The sequence below is a fragment of the Nansenia antarctica genome, assembly GCF_963989245.1.
Source record: "Nansenia antarctica genome assembly, chromosome: 12".
NCBI lineage: Eukaryota > Metazoa > Chordata > Actinopteri > Argentiniformes > Microstomatidae > Nansenia > Nansenia antarctica.
In genome coordinates, this window is record NC_137682.1 from 9,614,791 (window position 1) to 9,637,421 (window position 22,631).

Genomic DNA, 22,631 nt, shown 5'->3' on the forward strand with positions numbered 1-22,631 from the left:
TATGGCTAATATAGTCCCTATTCAGTGTGACACTGGACTGGATTCTTTCAACACTTTCCTGTTCTAATGTTAACCCTCTTCTCTCCGCTCTGTCAGCATCTTCGACGCGGTGCACTCTCTGATCAAGAACAAGATCCACCGGCTGCCCGTCATCGATCCGGTCAGCGGAAACGCCCTCTACATCCTCACACACAAGAGGATCCTCAAGTTCCTGCAGCTCTTTGTAAGTCACTCCTCATAGGTCATAAACAGTTCAATAGACTTCTCATAGGTCATATACAGTTCAATAGACATAACACAGATTGCGTGCGTGTCCGTCTGTGTTCCAGGTGTGTGAGATGCCCAAGCCAGCGTTTATGAAGCAGACTCTGGAGGAACTGAGCATTGGTACATACAGCAACATTGCCTTCATCCACCCCGATACACCCATCATCAAAGCCCTCAACATCTTCGTAGACAGAAGGGTGTCTGCACTGCCTGTGGTGGACGAGTCAGGTAGGGGTGCCTGCGTGCAGAGCACAGCCGATGGTTAAGTTGTAGATGGGTGGATACGCTGAATGTTTCTTTTTTATGTCCTTTCAGGAAAAGTCGTGGATATTTATTCCAAATTCGATGTCATAGTAAGTTCTCTCTTTCTACTCTAGTTAATCACCCTGTTGAACAAAGCACTGACTCATACTCGGGGGCCATACAGTGATTATTTGAAAATAACAGATACATACCTATTGTAATATGATGTATTTACTCTGTAATAATATTCTTCTAATTATATGATAGTGTATGGCAGGGGAGGCTGGTGAAGGTAGAAATCAGAGGGATGAGGAATGGTATCAAACTTGCTTTTTTTTTATCAAACTCGTTTTGCATTACGATGAGCCATTCCGATTTCTACCTCCACCAGCCTCCCCTGCTGTATGTTGAACATGACCAGATAATGACCAGAAACTAGACGACTGCACGATTCTACTATGATGGATTCATTCTGCTTGTGCATTCTTGTGCATTCTGCTTGTGTGCAGAACCTTGCAGCTGAGAAGACCTACAACAACCTGGACATGTCGGTGACGCAGGCCCTCAGACATCGCTCCCAGTACTTTGAGGGAGTGATGAAGTGTAATAGACTGGAGACGCTGGAGACCATCGTGGACAGGATAGTCAAAGCAGAGGTGAGACGCACGCATCCGCCCACCCGTGCACGTGCACACACACAAACACATACGCACACGTGTGCACACACACAGACATACACGCACGCACAAAGTATGAGCTGATAGTCTCCCCCCTCTGCCCCCACACACACACAGGTCCACAGACTGGTGGTGGTCGATGAGAACGCCAGAATCGTCGGCATCTGCTCCCTGTCCGACATCCTTCAAGCTCTGGTGTTGACACCCGCAGGTACGCAGCCTTCACCCTGCCTTCACCCTGCCTCTTAGAAGAGGTTGTGATTAGTTTTATATGCATGGCTCGGGGCTCATACATAATACATTGTATATTCAGAGCCTGTCAGAACTGTCCCTTCGTAATACCCAGCACTCCTCTCTCTCCAGGGATCGGCCGGAAAGAGAGCCAACCGGAAACATTCCCAGAAGTAGTTGTGGAACCAGAGGTGGAACCAGTAGAATCAGTAGAGGCAGAATTGGAAGGGGAAGTTCAGGCAGAGGTAGAAGCAACAGAGACAGTGGTGGAGGAGGAGGAGACAGAGACTCAGGAGGTAAAACCTGAAACAGAACCAGAGGAGGTAGAAGCTAAAACAGAACCTGAGGAGGTAGAACCTGAAACAGAACCTGAGGAGGTAGAAGCTAAAACAGGACCCGAGGAGGTAGAACCTGAAACAGAACAAGAGGAAGCAGAACCCGAGGAGGTAGAACCTGAAACAGAACCTGAGGAGGTAGAAGCTAAAACAGAACCAGAGGAGGTAGAACCTGAAACAGAACCTGAGGAGGTAGAAGCTAAAACAGGACCCGAGGAGGTAGAAGCTAAAACAGGACCCGAGGAGGTAGAACCTAAAACAGAACCCGAGGAGGTAGAACCTGAAACAGAACCCGAGGAGGTAGAACCTGAAACAGAACCCGAGGAGGTAGAACATGAAACAGAACCCGAGGAGGTAGAAGCTAAAACAGAACCAGAGGAGGTAGAAGCAGTTACTGATGTAGAGCTAGAGGGAGAGGGAGAGGTGGAGGCGAAAGGGGAGGTGGAGGGTAAAGGCGAGGTGGAGGTAGAGCCTGAGGCAGAGGTGGAGGTGATTCCTAAGCCTGAAGTGGAGGAGGAGCTTAAGTAATGTCGGAGGCGGAGTCTACTCGCAGTAACTGATCTGCTGTGACATGACGCGCGAGAGGAAGTTCGCAATGGGGAGACGTGTGACCAGGTCCCAGGTGGACATGGTATTGACCAGGCTCAGGAACAGTTCTGATTGGGTGGTGCAGCGGAGGGAGGGGGGGCACTGTGAGAGCCAGGTGCCTGATTTGCTGTGATGATGGACAGGTCACAGAAGTAATGGACCCCCCTGGACCAATCAGGGATACCTAGCCCCTCCCCCCTCGGCGCTCCTGGAGATCTGAGGGGATTTGATAGGTGGAATCAACATGGTGAATATTTCATTCGGCCTATCAGAGGGCAACATTTGGCTAGTACCTTTTGATTTACACCTATCCAAGCCTCAGATCTATCGGTCGATTGTGGAATTCAGCACGCATGTCTGTGGTCTTCACCTCCAGTACAGTATTAGGGTTGGTTTATTTATTTTTTGTTGCAGGGTATGTGCTCTAAAAACATGCAGCCTCCACTCAGAGTTTGACTCGATTTAGAACATGGTTGTTGTTTGGGTGGAGCTCACCACCCCTGGTGGCTAGCCATTGGTTGAGACGACTGTTTAAATGTTTTCAACTGAACGTGAGCCGATCACAAACCAAAAACATGTTAATGGTTGTGTCTATCTATCAATGAAATGGAGATTATTTTCACTCAAATCTAATTTTTTGCTCTGTGTTTTTTTTTGTATTGTCTTGCTATCTTGATTTGAAAATGATGCTGTAAAGATAGATTTATCTATTTATTTTTGTGTTAAATTACCGGTACTATTTTGAAGATGGTGGAGGAGTTCCCAGTGTAAAAGTATGGTGGTGACATTGGTTCTCAATGCAATAGAAGAAGCAGCAGCTGCCAACTGTACACAGGACAGTATATAGGGCTACAGTACAATATATAGGCCTACATAACTGTATATAGGTCCACAGTACAATATATAAGCCTGCAGGACCATTTCTAGGCTTACAGGACAGTACAATAGGCCTACAGTACAGCATATAGGCCTACAATGCATCATGTCCAGACATATCTTGTACTCTCTAACCATGGTACTGTAAATAATTATAGACACGTTCATACTGAGGAACTACAAGTGCCAGAGAGATGTCTATTTTTTCTGTGAACTCAAGTGAAATAATAACCTTTGTAATACTTACCGATTTTCTGTTCATGTCATTTTGATCGTGGAGTGTATATTATATTATGTGATGAGGCTTTTTCTCCATTTAAATACAGTACAGCACAGGCATGGTAAGGACACTGTCTGTAATGGTTATACACAGGCCTACTGTAGATTTCTGTTGTGATCTTTTGAATATGCTGTTTGAAAAAGTAATTAAACCATGCAGATTTTCTGAATGAATCTCCCTCATCTGCTGTGTATAGTTTTTGTTTTAAAACAATGTCAGAGGGTATTTTTGGGACAAGGCGTCTACACCAATGCACAGACTGGTGTACAGTACAAGGCTTGTTACTGATAAAGACATGACGGCTCTTGGGATAAATTTGAGTTTAATTGGTTCCTAGACGCTTCTCATTGGTTGTTTCCACTGATAGTGTGGGGCACCTATAGAGGGATCTCACACATGCCGCCCCTTGTAAATATAGGAATTATTTGCACACACCAAGTAGGGGCAAGTGGGGCCATTTCAAAAAAAGTATCTGCTATTGAAGTATGCCTGCGCCTCCTGTGCAGTGGTTGTATGCTATCCTTTGGTGATGTGCGCAGGCAATTCAATGAATTACTCATTTGGTCATCAGTGTTTTAATCCTTCCAATTCTGTTGTACGAATTCCGTATTTCATTCTCAAGTTACATGAGATGAGTGGGAGTATCACTTCCGTCAGCAGTGTCCCTAGGCGACAACCGACTGTGTGCAATTATACACTTTCTCAAAAGCCCATCTTACTTAAATTGCAATACACAGACTTTTTTTTTTACAATATTTTTATTATCATTTTTATATACCAACATCAAAGACGAGACAACAAAAGAGTAACATACAATAACAAAATTCACAAACATAGACACACACAACTTGCATACATTTTGGATTGAATGAAAAAACAATACAAAAACAAAACTTTCCTCCTGTATAAAGTATTCTATCTTACATGTTCTTCATGTATGTCAATACACATACTTGTTCAGTATCCTATAAGGTGTGTTACTGATAAAAGACACGATAACACCAGAATCATTTGAGTTGGAGTGAGTTCCAGAGCGCTTCTCATTGGTTGTTTATACTGATAGTGAAGGGCACCTGACTTGTGTCAGAGGCAATGATAAACGGTCCATGCGCTCCAACACTGAAAGCACGTAGGCGCACCACACAGACAAATAAGGAAGGATAAAACAGAAAGGTAAATGTATCATTTAATCTGTCGGACACAGTTATTGACAACTCGTGAGCTTAGAATGATAAGGTTCTATCTCCGTTTAGGGCAGTTCAGAGATATTGAGCGTCAAAGTTTTTACATTCCATTATGTTTTATGAGATGGAACCTTTGTATTTTATGAATTACTAACTCAAAAATGTCAACATTTAAAAAATAACACCGCACAGGCATTAATAAACACCTAATGGATCAGATTAGGTAAAAAACTCAATTTGGACAAAAATGGAGATAGAACCTTATCATTCTAAGCTCACGAACTATAGGCCTACAGGAAGTTTACGAACACTTTCTCACTCTCAAACAATTGTAGGACTTGGTAGTGAACTTTATACCTTACAATTCTAGGATCAGTTTATATTACCCGAATGGTTATACAGTACAATACAGTAACCTCAATTTAGCCACATGAAATGGATTGACAAGTTATTTGTTGGAACAATTTAGTTTAGTTTAACAGACACGTGAATTCTGTACTGACTGTGTTCATCTTTCAGGTAACAATTATGTTCAGGAAGATTTAAAAAGTCGAATTATATATTTTTTGCCATAAGTTTATGTATACAATAAACTGAGGTAGGGTATGGGCTTCGATGTGAAATCGAAAGTCGAAAATGTACGGAGAAGAACAAATTGGCTTAAGTTAAAACAGTAATGTCACCACATTGGAGCACTTTGAGCTGCAACGTTTGCAGGAAAAGCGCTATACAAATAAAAGTTATTATTATTATGATTATTATGATTATGATTATGATTATGATTATTATTATTGTTTGGGTGTATTTAGCATTGTCAAGTGTATCTCCTGCATGCGGGCTTACATGTAGCCTACATGGCCTATCATCAGGCTATGTTTGTTAATTACATTATTTCACTTTAAATTGATTGTACACACATCCCATGTACGTAAGCTTATTGTGTGCGAATATTATTGATGTAATCGTTGTAAGTGTCAATATATGTCCAAACCACTTTTGCGAGTTTGCGTCTCCAGATGTTGACATCTGGATCACTGGTGCGTGGGCTGAGCCTGGGGGTGTGGAGACAGCTGTCGTCCACCAGCACTGTGGGAGCAGCTCACAGACAAGGTAACAATGTCATCCAAAACATCCTCTGAAGATGTGCACTTGGAAACTAGTCAAAATTTGATGATTAATGTGTCACGAATAGTGGCATTTCTAAAATGATACTTAGGCTGTATATGATACCAAATAGTTACATTTCAGCCTTTGACAATTGAGTGACAGACATAACTTGTATAGGCTATAGTTAGGTCAAGTTGATCTTACGGATGATTAAGCCGTCAAACGCCACTTGTTGCTTTGGAGAGACAGTTAATGTGTGTCACATCACATGCCACTCACTCCGGGCCTCCAGCCAAGCGTGGCATAAGGTCGTTGGAGGCGGGGTGTGCCCTTGGAGTCTGCGGCTGCTGGGGCTGGATGGGTGGCAGACTGGCAGAGGGTCGACTCTCTTGTCCAGTACAGTCAGGACAAATAATCCAATTAGTATTAACTTCTTAAAATGAATCCCCATTTCACAAATTTCCGCCTAAAAACCAGACCCAAACTAAACTGCTTATAACATTAGAAATATGAAGATCAAATGCAAACGTTTTGTGTGGATATGCTCAGAATCAGATCATAGTTCAGAATAACACACTACACGGTGACAAGGAGATAAAGGACACACTAATCAAATTAATAATACAATTAAAGCAGAATTTGGGCCCAATTATGGGCCCGTCCCGCGAGGTCTTTCACTTAGGCCTAGTAGACGGAAAATTAGGGAATCATGTTACGAAAAACGAACATTCTTGGTTATTGACTTATGTAATTGACCCTATGATTTGTATTATGCGTTATGTGTATATTCTATTTGTATATTCTTTGTTTGTTGTTTGTTATTGATGTGTGAGCAGCAGCACTTTAAACTATAAGACACATTTTCGCTTCAGAGACAATAAAGTTGATCTTATCTTATATTTGTGTATAGTGCGCCATGATAAGGTGGTCATGATAGTATGAGCTACTGCACTGGCGGACTCAGGGGGGGGGGCAGGGTGGGCGACCGCCCCTCCTGGTGCCCCCACGGTTGAAAGACGTCTCTCTTAAGTGCCCTTTTGAGTGGCGATAATGAGAGGACGTGCCCTATTGGTGTCCCTCCAATGGTCTAAACTTGACCATGTGACCCCACAGTCGAAAAATTTCGCACTTAAAGTGCCCTTTTGAGTGGCACAATTAGAGGATGTGCCCTATTGGCTGCCCTTCCAATGGTCTAAACTTGACCACGTGCACTGATGGGGTCCCATGTTGTGCAGTAGGTGCCCTTTTTTTCTTTGCGCCCCCCCTGCCCTTCAAACAGCCTGAGTCCGCCACTGAGCTACTGTATGGGCCGTCTTTCTGTATGTCTCTGTTGACAGGTATGACAGGTATGCCAGCAGATGTGCTTGACTGCACCGTGCCTCAGTATAACTGCCGCCTGGACACGCCCCTCCCAGATGTTCCCTTCGTCAGGAGCCTCAACGACGATCACAAGCTACTGAAGGAGAAAGAGAAGGGCCCCTGGACCAAACTCACCAAGGAGGAGAAACTCGCACGTAGGCCTACAGACCATTTATTTTCTACCCTGTTGTACATTAGGATGAGCTGCTGAATAACTGAATTTAACATGTTCTGATCGTTCAGTTGATTTACAGTGTTATCATATTAAGAAAAAAGGGCAAAATAACGTTTAGTTTACCGTCCTATTTCAGAGGCAAAAAAATATAAAAATCGTTTTAAAAGGCTACATGAAACGTTTTGTGTAGGCCTACCGTTGAATATTAACCTGAAGTGTGCAGCTATCGCAATTCAGCCACAAGGGGGCATTGTAACCTCACTTTATGGACGCACTGTTTTATTCTGTTGAAATGGTGCATCTCTCTCTCTCTCTCTCTCTCTCTCTTTCTCTCTCTCTCTCTCTCTCTCTCTCTCTCTCTCTCTCTCTCCCTCTCTCTCTCCCTCTCTCTCTCCCTCTCTCTCTCTCTCTCTCTCTCTCTCTCTCTCTCTCTCTCTCTCTCTCTCTCTCTCTGTGCAGTGTATCGTCTGACCCATGAGTTGACCTATGCAGAGATGAGGCAGGGGTCCGACGAGTGGAAAACGGTTGTGGGCGGAATCTTCATCTTCCTGGGTTTCACTGGTCTGCTGGTCTGGTGGCAGAGAGTTTCCGGTGGGTGTCATGATATATAATATAGCATCGTCATCCAAAGATTAATTTCTCAGAAAACATATACAGTACACTATACATTCAATTCCATAACTCCCCCCCCTCCCCACCCATATCTGCCTAGATACATCAGCGATGTTGGGCAGATGTGTCAGTGTCAGAGTGTGTGTGTGTGTGTGTAGTTAGTCAGACTCAGACAGTCTTTTCACCTGCAGTGCACACTCTCTCTTTCTCTCTAGGAACAACATGGAGAGAAAATTAGAAAGTGATTGAGTGAGAGAGAGATGGAGGAGGGAGAGAAGGCAGAGAGAGAGCCGTAGATAGACGGGAAGGATTCATTTGTTTTATTGGATGGAGAGAAGAACAGCAGAAAATCTCTCTCTCTCTGTGTGTCTCTCCCTCTCTCTGTGTCTCTGTCTCTGTCTCTCTCTCTCTCTACAAGCTGTAATAATTAAACAACTGTGTTAAAAGGGCAGGAGGAGGGTTAGAGAAATGGAGAAGACAGGTACACAGAGACAGAGAGAGTAGAAGATGTTCAGTATATGACTGTGTTTGAGTCAGGGTTTTAGTAGAATCCCCCCAGACCCACCGGCCCTCTGGTTCTCATCCTACCATGGTGATGGGCTCGATTTAAGGCTGTGTGTGTGTGTGTGTGTGTGTGTGTGTGTGTGTGTGTGAGTACAGGGAGAGAAACCCCAGTGGCTCTTGCTCTGTGCCGAGCATCTAGTTTGGCCTCTTTGAGCACGGTCCCCTCCTGGTTTACGCTACACTATCTATTAAATCAACCATGCTTTTTTACATTTCTATCATAAGGAGCAGCCTTGACGGTCAAATTCATTGTCACTTTAAGAATTCTCAGGAACAATAACTATGCTGAAAACGTTTGGAGAAAGAGAGGGAAGAGGATACAGTGTGACAGCGTGAGAGCAATGAAACAGTGGGGAATAGAAAGGAAATGTTAAAAGGAAGAGGTAGAAGAGGAGAGAGAGAGAGAGGGGGGGTGGGGGGGGTAGTAGTAGTACTCTAGTTCCAGTCGGGACTTGACTACCAGGGTGTGTGCAGCGCTGAAGGGCGTCCTCCTCCTAATTAGGGAACAGGAAAAATAGTTCCTCCCTAGATACGTGTTACTAGGAGGGATAGTTACTGTGTACCGTGTTTGGAAGAGCAGAGATGTTGGGTGGGTTTCACAGGCCTTTATCTCCCCGACATGCCATAGGGGGCTCCCCCCCCACTACACACCCTAGGCCCTCTGCCTCAGGCGCCTATAGAGGTGACTTTCACCGTTCCCCTTGACATGTTATTTCAGGAATACGGTCCCATACCGAATAATGTTTGGTATTCCATGTTGTTTCACATGTCTCACGAGTTTTCTTTTTGTTGAGATGGGAAGGATGTAGGAGAGTTTAATTAAAGAGAGCTGTTGTAGATGTCCTCCAGGCGATCAGAAAACTGTAAAGGTGGAGATTGTCTCCTGGTGTGAGGACATTCAGTCCTTTAGTACATGTTCACCTTACCATGTATCCACAGCAGCCATGACGACAGCCCTGCAGAGGAACTGTTGCCATGGTCCTGTCAGCTCAATGATGAACCACTCCTTTCCCTTTTCTCCACCTTAGTGGCCGTTTGGAGAACACTTTTGTTTGTTTGTTTGTTTATGTATCCCAACAGGAAGGTCTATAAACTGATTTAAAATGTTGAATGTGTTTATAAACACACCAGTTCTTCTCCGGAGTTATTAACTCAACAACCTAAAAGATGCTCGACCACGCCATGAGTAGTGTGTCGTTAGGCCCGACCTCATGTAGTTAGGAGTACCTCATGTAGTTAGACCTACCTCATGTCGTTAGACCCTACCTCGTATAGTTAGACCCTACCTCATGTAGTTATGCTCTACCTCATTACCTACCTCATGACTGGGGAAGGTCACATCAGTGGTTTCTCTCACACTCCAGGCTATAGGGTGTGTTCAGTCTAAGGTGTCATGTGAGGTACATTGGAGGAGCGCTCATCTAAAACGATCACATCTATGATTTCAGCAGTCGTTCTATGTCATAGAATGTCTAGACCACATAAATGTCTTGTCCAATGCAAAGCATCGGTGAGCTCTTGTCATTGAATTTCTTATAGTTGCGTCATAGCAACACCCATCACTCTCTCTGTCTTCCCTACAGTGTTTGGTGACGTTCCTCACACCCTGTCTGCGGAGTGGGTAGAGAAGCAGACCCAGATGATGATTGACATGAGGGTCAACCCAGTCCACGGGTTCTCCTATCACTGGGACTACGAGAAGAAACAGTGGAAATAAGAGCCTCGTCACATGCATGATGATGTGTGTTTGTGTCTGTAAAAGGATCAACATTCTTTCACATATTGAAATCTGTTGCCGTTGTCTTTCCACTCAATGCGTTACAGCTTCATGTGGAACTCTATAAACCAAATAAATATGGTCAACTAAATAAGTAAATATGGCCATCTAAATTTCTTCTGCCTCATTATTTTGATCCAGTTAAAACCTCGGTCTAACTAAGGGGAAGCAGCATTATCCATCTTAATAGTTCTACGTTGGTGGGGTGTAATGACTGTTAAGCACGGTTTCCTTTGAATCTTTACAGAATGCGAAACCAAACATCCTCTAGCTTCCCATTCCCAACCTTTAAATTGTAAACTGCCTTAATTTCTGCATCCGTCGTCACATTCTGATGCCTGAGATTATGAGAATGCCGCCGTCAATGATGGCAATTATACCGCCATCCACACAACTAACCCCGCAGCCGCAGGCCAAACTAGCCAACTAAGATCACTACTATTTTTTTCCACATGATTTAAAATTCTCCTTCTTCTGTGCAGCTTGTATTATTTCGTATGTTGGAGAGTGTGGTTTTTAACAGCAAGAGTTCTAGACTCAAATTAAATGAATTCCCCAGTTCCCTGTGGGATGTAGACTAGCTAACGGCAGCTGACGCTAACGCTAGCTCCCACACAGCTCATCATCACCATCACAAGGGTTAACCCCTCAGGGGCTGGAGGCTGAGAGGGGTTAATATTCATGTGTGTGTGTGTGTGTGTGTGTGTGTGTGTGTGTGTGTGTGAGAGAAAGAGAGCGAGACGAAGACAGAGAGAGGAGGATGAGGGGTAGCTGTCTAGAAAGATCTAGTAATTAGGGTATGCCTGGCCCTGGCTTCTGGTATGCACCAGCCTATTCTTATTCCAACATCTAGCCTGAATTACTGGAAAATACAGACTAATCCAGCTATGTGCAACCTTATTGAGTGTAATATAGCTATATATGTATTCACATGTTTGATACCATTCATTATTCCATTCCATGCATTACAATGATGTACATTTTATTTTATTTGAATAATAATAATAATAATACATCTGACTTAGGCTATATAGCGCTTTTCTGGAGACTCAAAGATGCTTTACAAAGTGAAAAGACCTAGGAGCTAATATGAATAAAGATAAAAAGAAGAACATAAATCAAATAAAGTATAATTAAGGTAGTGCTGGGGACAGATGGAAGGGGGAGGGGGAGAAGGGGGAGAGGGTTAAGTAGTGAAGTCAAGCTTGAAGAGGTGAGTTTTGAGGGCCTGTTTGAATGTTGGCAGGGTGTTTTAGTCGTGTTTTTTATGTTTTAACCAATTACCCATTACCCATCCTCAGATGTCAGCCTCCACCAGCCTTCCCTGGGTGACAGTGAGAGACAGTGAGACAGTAGCATGCTGATCTCCTCATCTGTGGTACATTATCATTCATAGTACCTCAGCTGCCAGATGCAGCCTAGAATATTGTCATAATTCTGATGATTAAAATCTCATTAATATTTTTTGCATGCTAATTTAAGAAGCTTTAACATTTTCTAATTCCAGTCATGTACTGTAATTGCAGATAGAAAACCAGGAGTTCAAAAGAGGAGCAATGACGTGATCTGTCTTGGCTAAATGAAAAATAATCTGCCAACTTTGTCATTGTTCTGCTTTAACAGTCACATCACATACTATAGATTCACTCTGTAGTCGATAATACAGGGGCTGGACTCCCTAATTCGCCATTTTGTCTCTGGTGGCTGCGCCTTCAGTGGGGGTGTAATTAATTACAATGTTATTACCACAGGTTTTTTTATAACAGAGTAATGTACAGTTTGACCCATCAACCCAGAATCTCCCTGACGGACAGAGGGAGGTGCGTGCATGTCTCTGCTGAGCCTTAAAACCAGATCTTATCCACCTAATTTTTCTGGTTTTCTGCTCGAAATGACATGCCCACAGTGAATATAGAATATCTCCACAATCACAAGGGCCTTCATAATTATATTGTTATCAAATGAAAGCTAACACCTGTGGGGTGGCTGTAGAAGTGTCAGAATCAAAATCTATGTTACTGTGTCAGAGCAAATAGAGCTAGAACATTATAAAACATCTCAAATTCAGTCTCCGCCTAAAAAAACAACAGCTTTTACAGTGAATATCACCTTGGAAACCTGATGACGAAGCCCAAATCATCTAGGAATCAGTACTCCAGGGTCTTATTAGTACTTGTGCCAAAGTCGATGCTAGTAATGTGAGCAAATGCAACTTTGTACCTGTTTTAGTACAGGTATGTTTAGGCGGACACCTATATGTTTAGGCCATTTGGAGATATGTTGGCACCATCTTTGACCTTTGACCTTTCTCATGTATCAGATTATTTTTTATTTTTTTTTGGGGGGGGGGGGGGGGGATGACACATTCTCCAGTTGGAGAAAACTGGATGTGACTTAGGCCGTATTTACCGTCTCGGGAAAACAATGGTGGCATCGTATAGCATGCAAAGTTGTGAAAAAAATGTGATATCGATGAAGAGAATTGATCGAGGTAAACTCTTTATATCACTTCGGATCCACATGGGGGTCCGTTGGCTCCTATGAGGTTAATCAACCCAATCATAGAGGGTTATGTGCAGTGGCGGACTCAGGCTGTTTGAAGGGCAGGGGCCAAAAGAAAAAAAGGGCACCTACTGAACAACATGGGACCCCATCAGTGCACATGGTCAAGTTTAGACCATTGGAAGGGCAGCCAATAGGGCACATCCTCTAATTTTGCCACTCAAAAGGGCACTTTAGTGCAACGTTTTTCAACGGTGGGGGCACATGGTCAAATTTAGACCATTGGAGGGGCACCAATAGGGCACGTCCTCTAATTTTCGCCACTCAAAAGGGCATTTTTGCCACTCAAAAGGGCACTTAAGCGAGACGTTTTTCAACCGTGGGGGCACCAGGAGGGGCGGTCGCCAGTCACTCAGGGCCCCCTGAGTCCGCCAGTGCAACCAGACACTGTGTGACGGAAGCGGTCTTTCTTGATCGTGTCCGTTATCTGACACCACATGATCGATACGTCTCTCTTTCTGGGGCGGAAACAGCAGCAGACACATCGGCCTAGTTAGTTCCTTAGTACCGCGGGATACCATATGTTTGTCTCCACCGTGCTTTGACCAATTATGAGTTATACAACAAAAGGGAGTGGGGGTGGAAGGAGAAGCACTCACACACACACACACACACACCCGCGCACACACACACACGCGCACACACACACACACACACACACACACACACACACACACACACACACAGAGAAACAGAACCAAGGGGGACAAAGATTGACAAGCGCTTTAATGAGGAATTCTCAGCATCTGCTGGGTTTCACTGAACTAGTGAGGTGTGAGGGGTGTGTCTGTGTGTGTCTGTGTGTGTGTTGGTGAGGTGTGTCAAACGATAGCCCCCCCCCCCCAATCTTCATCTCCCTAACAGACGCTCTTGCTAAACATCATACTCCACAATTCATGCAAAAAATGTCACTCAGGCATACAGGATTACATGATCAGCCATGCTCCTGTACGGCGACCCAAATGTCTGTCGGTGTCAATCGATGATACCTTCATCGATTCATCGACCTTCATCCTCTGACAAAGACAGAGGAGTGGGCTCAAGCACATACAGATGCAGACACACATATACCTGTAGCACACGCACACACATCTGGAACCAGACAACGTAATGGGTGGCTTCCACCTCACATGCTGGGGATGGAAGCCATGGGTCCTGTCCTTTTCTGTCCATGTTACAATCTTACAATGTTAAATGTTACATCATGTGTATCACAGATTCATGCTTAAAAAGTGGACTGAAAAAAAGTACATTAGGTCATGTGTTAGAAGCCCTTTGAGTTTGTGTGAGTATGTCAGCATACTGTATTCAGTAGCCTTTGATTTGAGTCTGTTGGTACATGCATGTGTAAAACTACCGGACTCTAATAATATTCTTTGTTGGTGTTGAGTATGTGTGAGTATCTATCTGTGGTGTCTGAGTATTTTGTCAGTGTTTGTAAGAATATACACTGCTGTATCTACCTGTGTGTGTGTGTGTGTGTGTGTATAAACACAGTTGCTCTTATCTGGTGTCATGTATCTGGACATACATGTGGATATGTGTGATTTGTCTTCTTGTTCTTGTTCTCTCTCTCTCTCCACAGTCCCCAGGAGGAAGAGTACCGTAGCTTCCCCATGAGCATATAAAAAAAAACTGCTGTTGTACTGACATAGTTTTTTGGTTGTATCGTATCCTTCAATGTCGGAATCCAACCATTGTCTTATGTCAACATATAGAGAGACAATAGACAATAACTGTTAGACAACGTTAAACCCAAACATTGCACAGACATGAGAAGTAGGATGTGGTAAAACTGTCTCATACAAGTTATTTAGGATCATCGTAATCAGAAAGTGTCATTGAAACCAACTGTCAACTAGACGTCTAAAACATAAAGTTTGCAACACATTATATTACTAACGTCCCAAAAATGTCCGTTTTAATATCAGTTTCCGCTGTCCCACTCAGATGTTGTTCTGATTCTTCAAAATGTTGTATTAACATGTGACCAAGGATACTTTCAGATTATTGCATCGCAGTTAAAAGCAACCATTGAGGTTGACATGTATGTCCCAAAGCAAACATTTACCACACAGACCAAATCTTACATTGGTAAAACACTGGTATGCAGAAATACATGAAAGCTCTGCTTGGATGTGAACACAGGCAATTCTATGCTAATTGACAAAATGGTAGAGAATAATATCGATCATGCCATGGTTACCATACAGTATACGATCTATCTATAGAATAACATTATTTGCACCGTTAGTAACATGCAGACCTCACATTCATTGAAGGATGATAAAGGGAAATTCAATGAACACGCACATGGTGTATGCATGTTGCACTAGATTTGGACCGTGGTCTTTCTCTCTCTCCCTAGTCCGCTTATCGGCAACCAATCAAAATGTTCAGACTTTTCTTTTGAAACATGGAACTACGTTTCAACGGTGTTGAGAATCACAACACAAACTCGCTAGTCAAGCCAAAATACTGCAATGCAATGGATTCGGTGAGTAATCCCCACTGCTACCTAGTTAACTATAACACTACTTTACATTGTTAGCAGGCTCACAAAACAAGCTGTGTTAGTTGACTAGCGATGTGTCATTGATTTTCAACAACGCGGAAATATATTAAATTTAAAAAAAAGAAAGATCTGACTAGATCCCGATATGAGGACCAAAGCATTAGAATGTGTTAAATTAGACCAAGATAAATTATTTCAGAACTTTTCCCACCTTTAATGTGACCTATAACCTGTACAACTCAATTGAAGAAACAAACTGAAATCTTTTAGGGGGGAAAAAGTCAAACTAAAAAAAACTAAAAATAATGTGGTTGCATAAGTGTGCACACCCTCTTATAATTGTGGATGTGGCTGTGTTCAGAATTAACCAATCACATTCAAACTCATGTTAAATAGTAGTCAGTACACACCTGCCATCATTTAAAGTGACTCTGATTAATCCCAAATAAAGTTCAGTAGGATTCTGTTCTAGTAGGATTTTCCTGACATTTTCTTAGTTGCATCTTACAGCAAAAGCCATGGTCCGCAGAGAGCTTTCCAAAGCATCACAGAGATCTCATTGTTGAAAGGTATCAGTCAGAAGAAGGCTACAAAATAATTTCCATGGCATTAGATGGCAGGGAGGCTGCCAAGAGGCCTACAGCAACATTAAAGGAGCTTCAGGAATTTCTGGCAACTACTGGCTGTGTAGTGCTACACGTGACAACAATCTCCCATATTCTTCATATGTCTGGGCTATGGGGTTCGGGTGGCAAGATGGAAGCCTTTTCTAATGAAGGAAAAACATCCAAGCCCGGCAAAATGTTGCTAAAACATACATGAAGTCTCCCAAAAGCATGTGGGAAAATGTGTTCTGGTCTGATGAAACCATGAAGCATGGTGGTGGCAGAATCATGCTTTGGGGGTGTTTTTCTTCAGCTGGAAACCGGGGCCTTAGTCAAGATGGAGGGAATTATCTACAGTTCCAAATACCAGTACATTTTGGCACAAAACCTGCAGGCTTCCTTTAGAAAGCTGAAGACGAAGAGGAATTTCACCTTTCAGCACGACAATGACAAAAGAATGGCTTCACCAGAAGAAGATTGAAGTTTTGGAAAGGCCCAGCCAGAGCCCAGACCTGAATCCAATTGAACATCTGTGGGGTGATCTGAAGAGGGCTGTGCACAGGAGATGCCCTCGCAATCGGACACATTTGGAGCGCTTTTGCGAAAGAAGAGTGGGAAAATGATTGCCGTCAAGATATTGCCATGCTGATAGACTCCTACCCAAAAAGACTGAGTTCTGTAATAAAATCAAAAGGTGCTTCAACAAAGTATTCATTTAAGGGTGTGCATATTTATGCAACCAGGTTATTGTAAGTTATTATTTATTTATTTTTCTCTCTAAAAGATTTCAGTTTGTTTTTTGAATTGAATTGTTCACATTATAGGTCACATTAAAGGTGGAAAAAGTCATTTTAACAGGGGTGTGTAGACTTTTTATATCCATTGTACTACGTACATCTGTCAATTAAGCAAAAATCATTACTCGACATTACTATTTAATGAAATGTTCTGATCTGGATTAAACACCCTCCATAATGTTTTTTTTGTATAAACTGTCTATTCTGCATATACAACACAAATACATCGCCTGCATTTATCAGATGAATTCATTACCTTTAGCAACATTACTTATTTCAGAATATTCTTTGAATATTAAGGTGAAATTTCATAAATGGTGCCCCCTTCATAATAGTATGGGAATGCCAGTCACCCACACTTCTAAATTAAATGAACACTCTCTCCACATCATTTAATCAGACTTACAATATATAACCCTTTCAGTCTTTCTAATGACTGTTTATAGTTTATGATCATGGTCATTAGACCACTGATGTGGAGAGAGTTTACATTTAATTTAGAAGTGTGGGTAATGATGTGGATTGGCTATTAATTCCTAGAGATTGAGCCCTGTAGATACTCTATAGTGAAAAGACTATTGTATTGACTATAAGGTGTTTGTTGTCTTTGAGATGTAGGTGTAACAGCTTGGTGGTGTCAAGGATATGTACTCCAGCTCATAGTTTCAAGTCCCATGGTATGAATGGATACTGTATCAACAAATGCTGAAACCTGACGTTTAGAAAACTTTAATTTTCGCACCAAAAGGCAATCGTGTTGCAACGTTAGAGGATGAGCATCGAATGACAACCTTAAGTTGACGTTGAAAAATAACCGGCACATTACAACGTCTAATTAGACTGCTAATTTCCAACCAACATCACTGAACAGCACCCTTCAAATAAACAATGTCAATGCAACACTGCAACAGCTACAGGGCTCCAGCGTTTGCATGATGACGTAAAAAAAAAAAAAAACTCACAAACATTATACAACAACCAGTTAGGTTCCTTTTTTTTTTACCGTTGCACAATTGTAACACAACGAAAAAATGCCCGTGGGGTACTGGTTAAAGGTCAGAGTGGTATCGTCTCTTTTGAAGAGCCCGGGAACAATGGCAACAGCTTGGCTGCTTTCAAACATGGATGAAGAACAGAAAAACGAGAGCAGCGGAGAGAGAGAGAGCGCAGAGCTGTGTATATCGTAGAGCCGTATAGCTGCAGCACAGCCGTGGGCCTGGGCAGTCCTAATGTTCAATGGCTCGTTCACTTTCGGGCTGCAAGGTGACGACTCTGCGTCTCAAAGGAGATGGGAGATGAGTGGGTGAGAGGAAGCGAGGAGTTTAGAGAAAGGAGGTGGGAGGAGGGGGCGTGGGGTCCTCTGAGTCCGTCCCTCCTCATCACTTCTGGGTGAACAGGGCTCCGATGGTGACCCCGGCGGCTCCCAGGGCTGCCAGGCTGAAGACTGTCTTTAGGTACGGCCATGACAGGAACACAGAGCCACGCTGCTGCCCGTAGAGCTCCACAAACGCATCCTGTCAAGAGAGAAAGAAGAGAGAAAGAGAGATGATATTAAACTGTAAAACTGTCATTACAATGATCCCTAATTCTTACGACTGAATTGTTTGTCGTCTATAGTGCTATCCTGTCCTGCATAGCCATTCTAATAGATTGTAGAGAGACAAAATGGGAGAAGAGAGGGAGGGGTTTAAAATGGCAGATGGGGAGGTGTAAATATAAGGAATGTCATGGCCTTGAATAACGCACACTCCACATTGATGCAAAAAAAAAAGTGAGGGGGGCAGTCCCACTCATACTTTTTTTTCATTTTTCATTGACAGACACAGTAGAGATTTAGACAGGAAGGATGGGTGAGAGAGAGAGGAGGGATGACATGCAGGACATGTCCCCGGCCGGATTCGAACCGGGGACCCTGCGGTTACATGGTCAACGGTTAACCCGCTACGCCACCTAAGCGCCCCATTGATGCTCAAATCAGACATGTTCATTGACCTGTAGGAACCGGGAACAGTGAAGTCAACAGGGAATCCAAATCCCTCTTGGCGAGGGTCCAACATCACTAACCGTTACATGATGATGCATCAGACACATACAGCATCTCTGTGCTTCTATAGACCTCTACACACTGAGCCTCATGTCTCTGGTACACAGAAAGACTGGCTCACCTCACTGATGCACACACTGTCATAGGCACCGGCACAAAAGACAAGAATACAGGACCGCGTTGCAGCATGCAAGCCGCACACACGCACGCACGCACGCACACAGACACACACACACACACACACACACACACACACACACACACACACACACACACACAGAGACACACACAGAGACACACACAGAGACACACACAGAGACACACACACACACACACACACACACATTTATGGAATTTCTTTATACACCAGAGAACATTATCTCTTCCCACACTGCTATGAACTACACACTACTTCATCTTAGCATATTCAAGGGAGAAATTATTGTGTGTGTGTGTGTGTGTGTACCCAAATGTGTCCAGTAGAGCAGTACGAGGGAACTGCAGGGTTCTTTCCCCCCGTGTGTTCACTGGAGAAGAACAGTCACATAATAAACAGGGGGATCACCCAATACAGTACATGACTGTTCCTGTGTCCTGTTTCTCATACACACACACACACACACACACACACACACGCACACGCACACACACGCATGCACGCACACACTTCAAGAATTTGCTGGGAGCAGATGTAGCCAGAACTGGGCCAGATCAAAACAGAATAGAGAAGGAGGGGTGGGGGGGGGGGGTAGAGAGGGAAAGGTGGAGGGAGAGGAGACACAGGAAAGGGGGAAGGATTGGTACTGAGATGGAAGAGGGGCAGGGGGAGAAGATGGAGGTACACTAGAGTACAGGAAGACTTCTCATACTGGAGTTCATCTCTTTTCTGTTCAAGAGTTGACTCATGCATTCCATACACAGCCCTCTCTCTCTCTCTTGTTCAAACCTCTCTCTGTCATCGCAGCCACGATCCACCTACAACAGTCAAATAAAGAACCTACATTCACAGCTGCATCATTTCAAATTACCAGAAATGTGGCTTCAGCACATTTCCAGGATCAGTGCTCATTTTTCCAAAACACAGCAAAAACAAAGGGGATTTCATCATGGGAAACTCCTCTATCAGTGCTGACCGTACAGAATCATCATAGAAACGGTAATAACATCCACATCAGCGTAATCAACAACTTAACCATCAGGCGGGGAATTCCACTCGTTTGATTGGGGCGTGACAGAGCAGGTGTCGCAGAGAGTATTGTTCAGCGACACCATCCTCCCCGTTACAGACTGTTAAAGACTTGAAGCTGGATGATCACTATCACCCTTGTCTCCCTGTTGCCATGGGTGTTGCTGTGATTGTTTCCACTGGAGACTGGAGACAGTGTGTAACGGTGTAAGGGTGCCACAATCACACAGCCCTCTGTGCACGTCAGTAACTGAGTCGCTGAAGTTCGTTTGATGTTGTTTCTTTGATGATCCTACTCCCTCATCCTCATTCTTACACATACACACACACACACACACACACACACACACACACACACACACACACACACTACGACACACCACTGTTGACACCTGCAACAACAGCTGAGTCTCTCCTACTGTATGCCCCCTCTTCATCTCTCCCTCCTTCCCTCCCATCGCTCCTATTATTGTCTCTCTCCATTAAATATAGATAGACAGACAGACAGACAGATAGTTCATAGACAGACAGACATACAGAGAGCAAATACAGACAAACAGGCATACAGACAAACAGCTAGAGAGACAGACAGTCAGACAGTCAGACAGACAGACAGACAGACAGACAGAGAGACCGACAGACACACAGACAGATACACACACACACACACACACACACACACACAGGCGCACAGACAGATAAAAACGAGCCTGTCCTCCGATTTCTGCCTCCCCCGAGATAGACAGATAGACAGACAGACAGGGCCTGCAGGCTGCAGCGTGCTGACAGGTTGCCTAATGACTACGTCCCTGTTTGCTCTGCGCTTTTCCCACTTCAGCAAACATCCTGATCAGAGCTGCTTCCTGTGTGTGTTTGAACAGACCGCTCTCTGTTTTAACGCATCTCTGACCCTGACGCTGTCAGCTGTTGGGCTCTAACTCTGGTGAGGAAGAGAACAGATCAAGGATTCAGATATCACCATGTAGAGAAAGGGGTGTGGTTCAATTGACACGCCCCCCCCCCCCCCCACACACACACACTCACCCTTTCACACTCGCACTCACACTCACACTGACACACTTGCACTCGCACAGACGCACACACACACTCAGCCTCCTCATCCCTTACTGTCTGTTGTATTAAACCATTCATGTCCTAACTCTACTGCTGCTGCTGATCCTAACGCATTCCGGAAGCAACTCGGAAGCTTCTCCCATGGGTCTGTGCACGTGTAGAGGACTGAGATAGAAATGTATCGTGCAGAATAGGTATTTGATCTTTGAGGTTTTATATGGCTTGTGTTACTGTAAGTATGGTCAGTGCTGTGTCCTTACAGAGACAGTGACCGTTGCTTCTCTGGAGGGGTATCAGTGTGACATGACATCACAGCCTCAGGCTTTCTAGCCATTCATGCTGGGCGCTGGGCGGTTAGATGATCTCACTTCCTCCCAGTAACAGGTCTTAGCGTGTGTGTGTGTGTGTGTGGGTCACAGCTAGTCTGTGTGTGTGTGTGTGTGTGTGTGTGTGTGTGTGTGTGTGTGTGCTTTCACGGTAAAGGCTCCATTTTGATACTGTTCTTTTGTTTCGTCAAAATACAACCGCAACTGATCTGAGTGAGCGTCTTGTTTCATACATTTTAGATGTGCCCCCCTCTCCCCCTATCCCCGCCCTTGCCCTTTCTCATACATCATTCACTTTGAGCAGTGATTATTCGTGTGGCAGACACACTCTCTCTCTCTCACGCACACACATGGATCACACTGTCTTCGCCACACAGCTAAGCTTCCCACAACATCATAATACTAACACGATTATCTGAGATGTACTTTCAACACACTTAGGCTGCATTTACACTGCAAGTTTTAGCCTTATCGTAACATCTATTCTTACCAGTAGCAGCTAGTCAAAACCATATAATTTACTGCTTTTTATAAAGCGATACAAGTAATATTGAGCAGAATTAAGTTCAGCCTACTGGTCCGGCCCTCCACAATAGTCCCGGTTTCTCATGTGGCCCATTGTGAAAATGAATTGCCCACCCCTGGCTTAGATCATAGTCGAAATGACACATATCCGATTCGTATCAGATTTATTTCCACATATGATTGAGGCCTGAATCGGATCTGAGAATATCAGATTCAATGTGCTTTTTCACTAGTTACACGTAGCCTACATGTTACATATCCGATCTGTGCCACATGTGAGCAATAATTCGGAATTTGTGTCACTTCTACCTGGCAGTGTAAATGTGACCATAGAATGTAATCTTAGTTGTATTACAAACTCTGTAACTTGCAGCAGGTCAACTGCCAAGCAAGGAGGCCCATAAGCTTCTGACTTGCCTTCCCATTCTGGCTGAATGGGAATGGTATCATTTTAGTTTTGAGGAAATGTGGGCATATAAAAAACCCAGGGAGATTTTAGGGTTATATTATACAGTTAACAAACTTTGAAGCTGCACAGTTCTTAGTAGGATTCATTTATTTTCAGTTGGAATTGTTAGACGTAGTCCATGTGCATAGAGCTGTATAGTTTGTTCAACTTTTTTTTATCAAGGGTTTTTGTTTTGGCATACATTTGAAAACCCACCACTCATTCCGGGCCATTCTGTTACCATGGTATCCCGTGGAACCCTTCTCTAACTGGC

The 22,631-nt window shown here is 43.7% G+C and overlaps 3 protein-coding genes across 3 annotated transcripts in view; 2 read left to right on the top strand and 1 right to left on the bottom strand.

The window, feature by feature from the left end:
* Window positions 1-1,436, top strand: part of LOC308168839 (5'-AMP-activated protein kinase subunit gamma-1-like) — a gene marked incomplete at both ends in the record, with an annotated part of 31,965 nt that extends 30,529 nt beyond the window's left edge. The window contains 5 exons of the mRNA XM_080543483.1: window positions 97-223; window positions 330-495; window positions 583-620; window positions 1,020-1,166; window positions 1,305-1,436. Of these exons, the coding sequence (XP_080399609.1) occupies window positions 97-223; window positions 330-495; window positions 583-620; window positions 1,020-1,166; window positions 1,305-1,436 (610 nt within the window). The remainder of the gene's footprint in view (window positions 1-96; window positions 224-329; window positions 496-582; window positions 621-1,019; window positions 1,167-1,304) is intronic.
* Window positions 1,437-5,697: 4,261 nt separating this feature from the next.
* Window positions 5,698-10,215, top strand: cox4i1l (cytochrome c oxidase subunit 4I1, like; the record flags this gene model as incomplete). Its single annotated transcript, XM_080542784.1, has 4 exons — window positions 5,698-5,791; window positions 7,135-7,302; window positions 7,782-7,913; window positions 10,082-10,215. 4 exons carry the CDS (start codon window positions 5,698-5,700, stop codon window positions 10,213-10,215), a joined length of 528 nt encoding a protein of 175 aa, XP_080398910.1.
* A 7,918-nt stretch (window positions 10,216-18,133) lies between these two features.
* bcl2a (BCL2 apoptosis regulator a) overlaps window positions 18,134-22,631 on the bottom strand; it is a gene marked incomplete at both ends in the record, with an annotated part of 35,148 nt that continues 30,650 nt past the window's right edge. Inside the window, one exon of the mRNA XM_080543416.1 lies at window positions 18,134-18,268. Within this exon, the coding sequence (XP_080399542.1) occupies window positions 18,134-18,268 (135 nt within the window). The remainder of the gene's footprint in view (window positions 18,269-22,631) is intronic.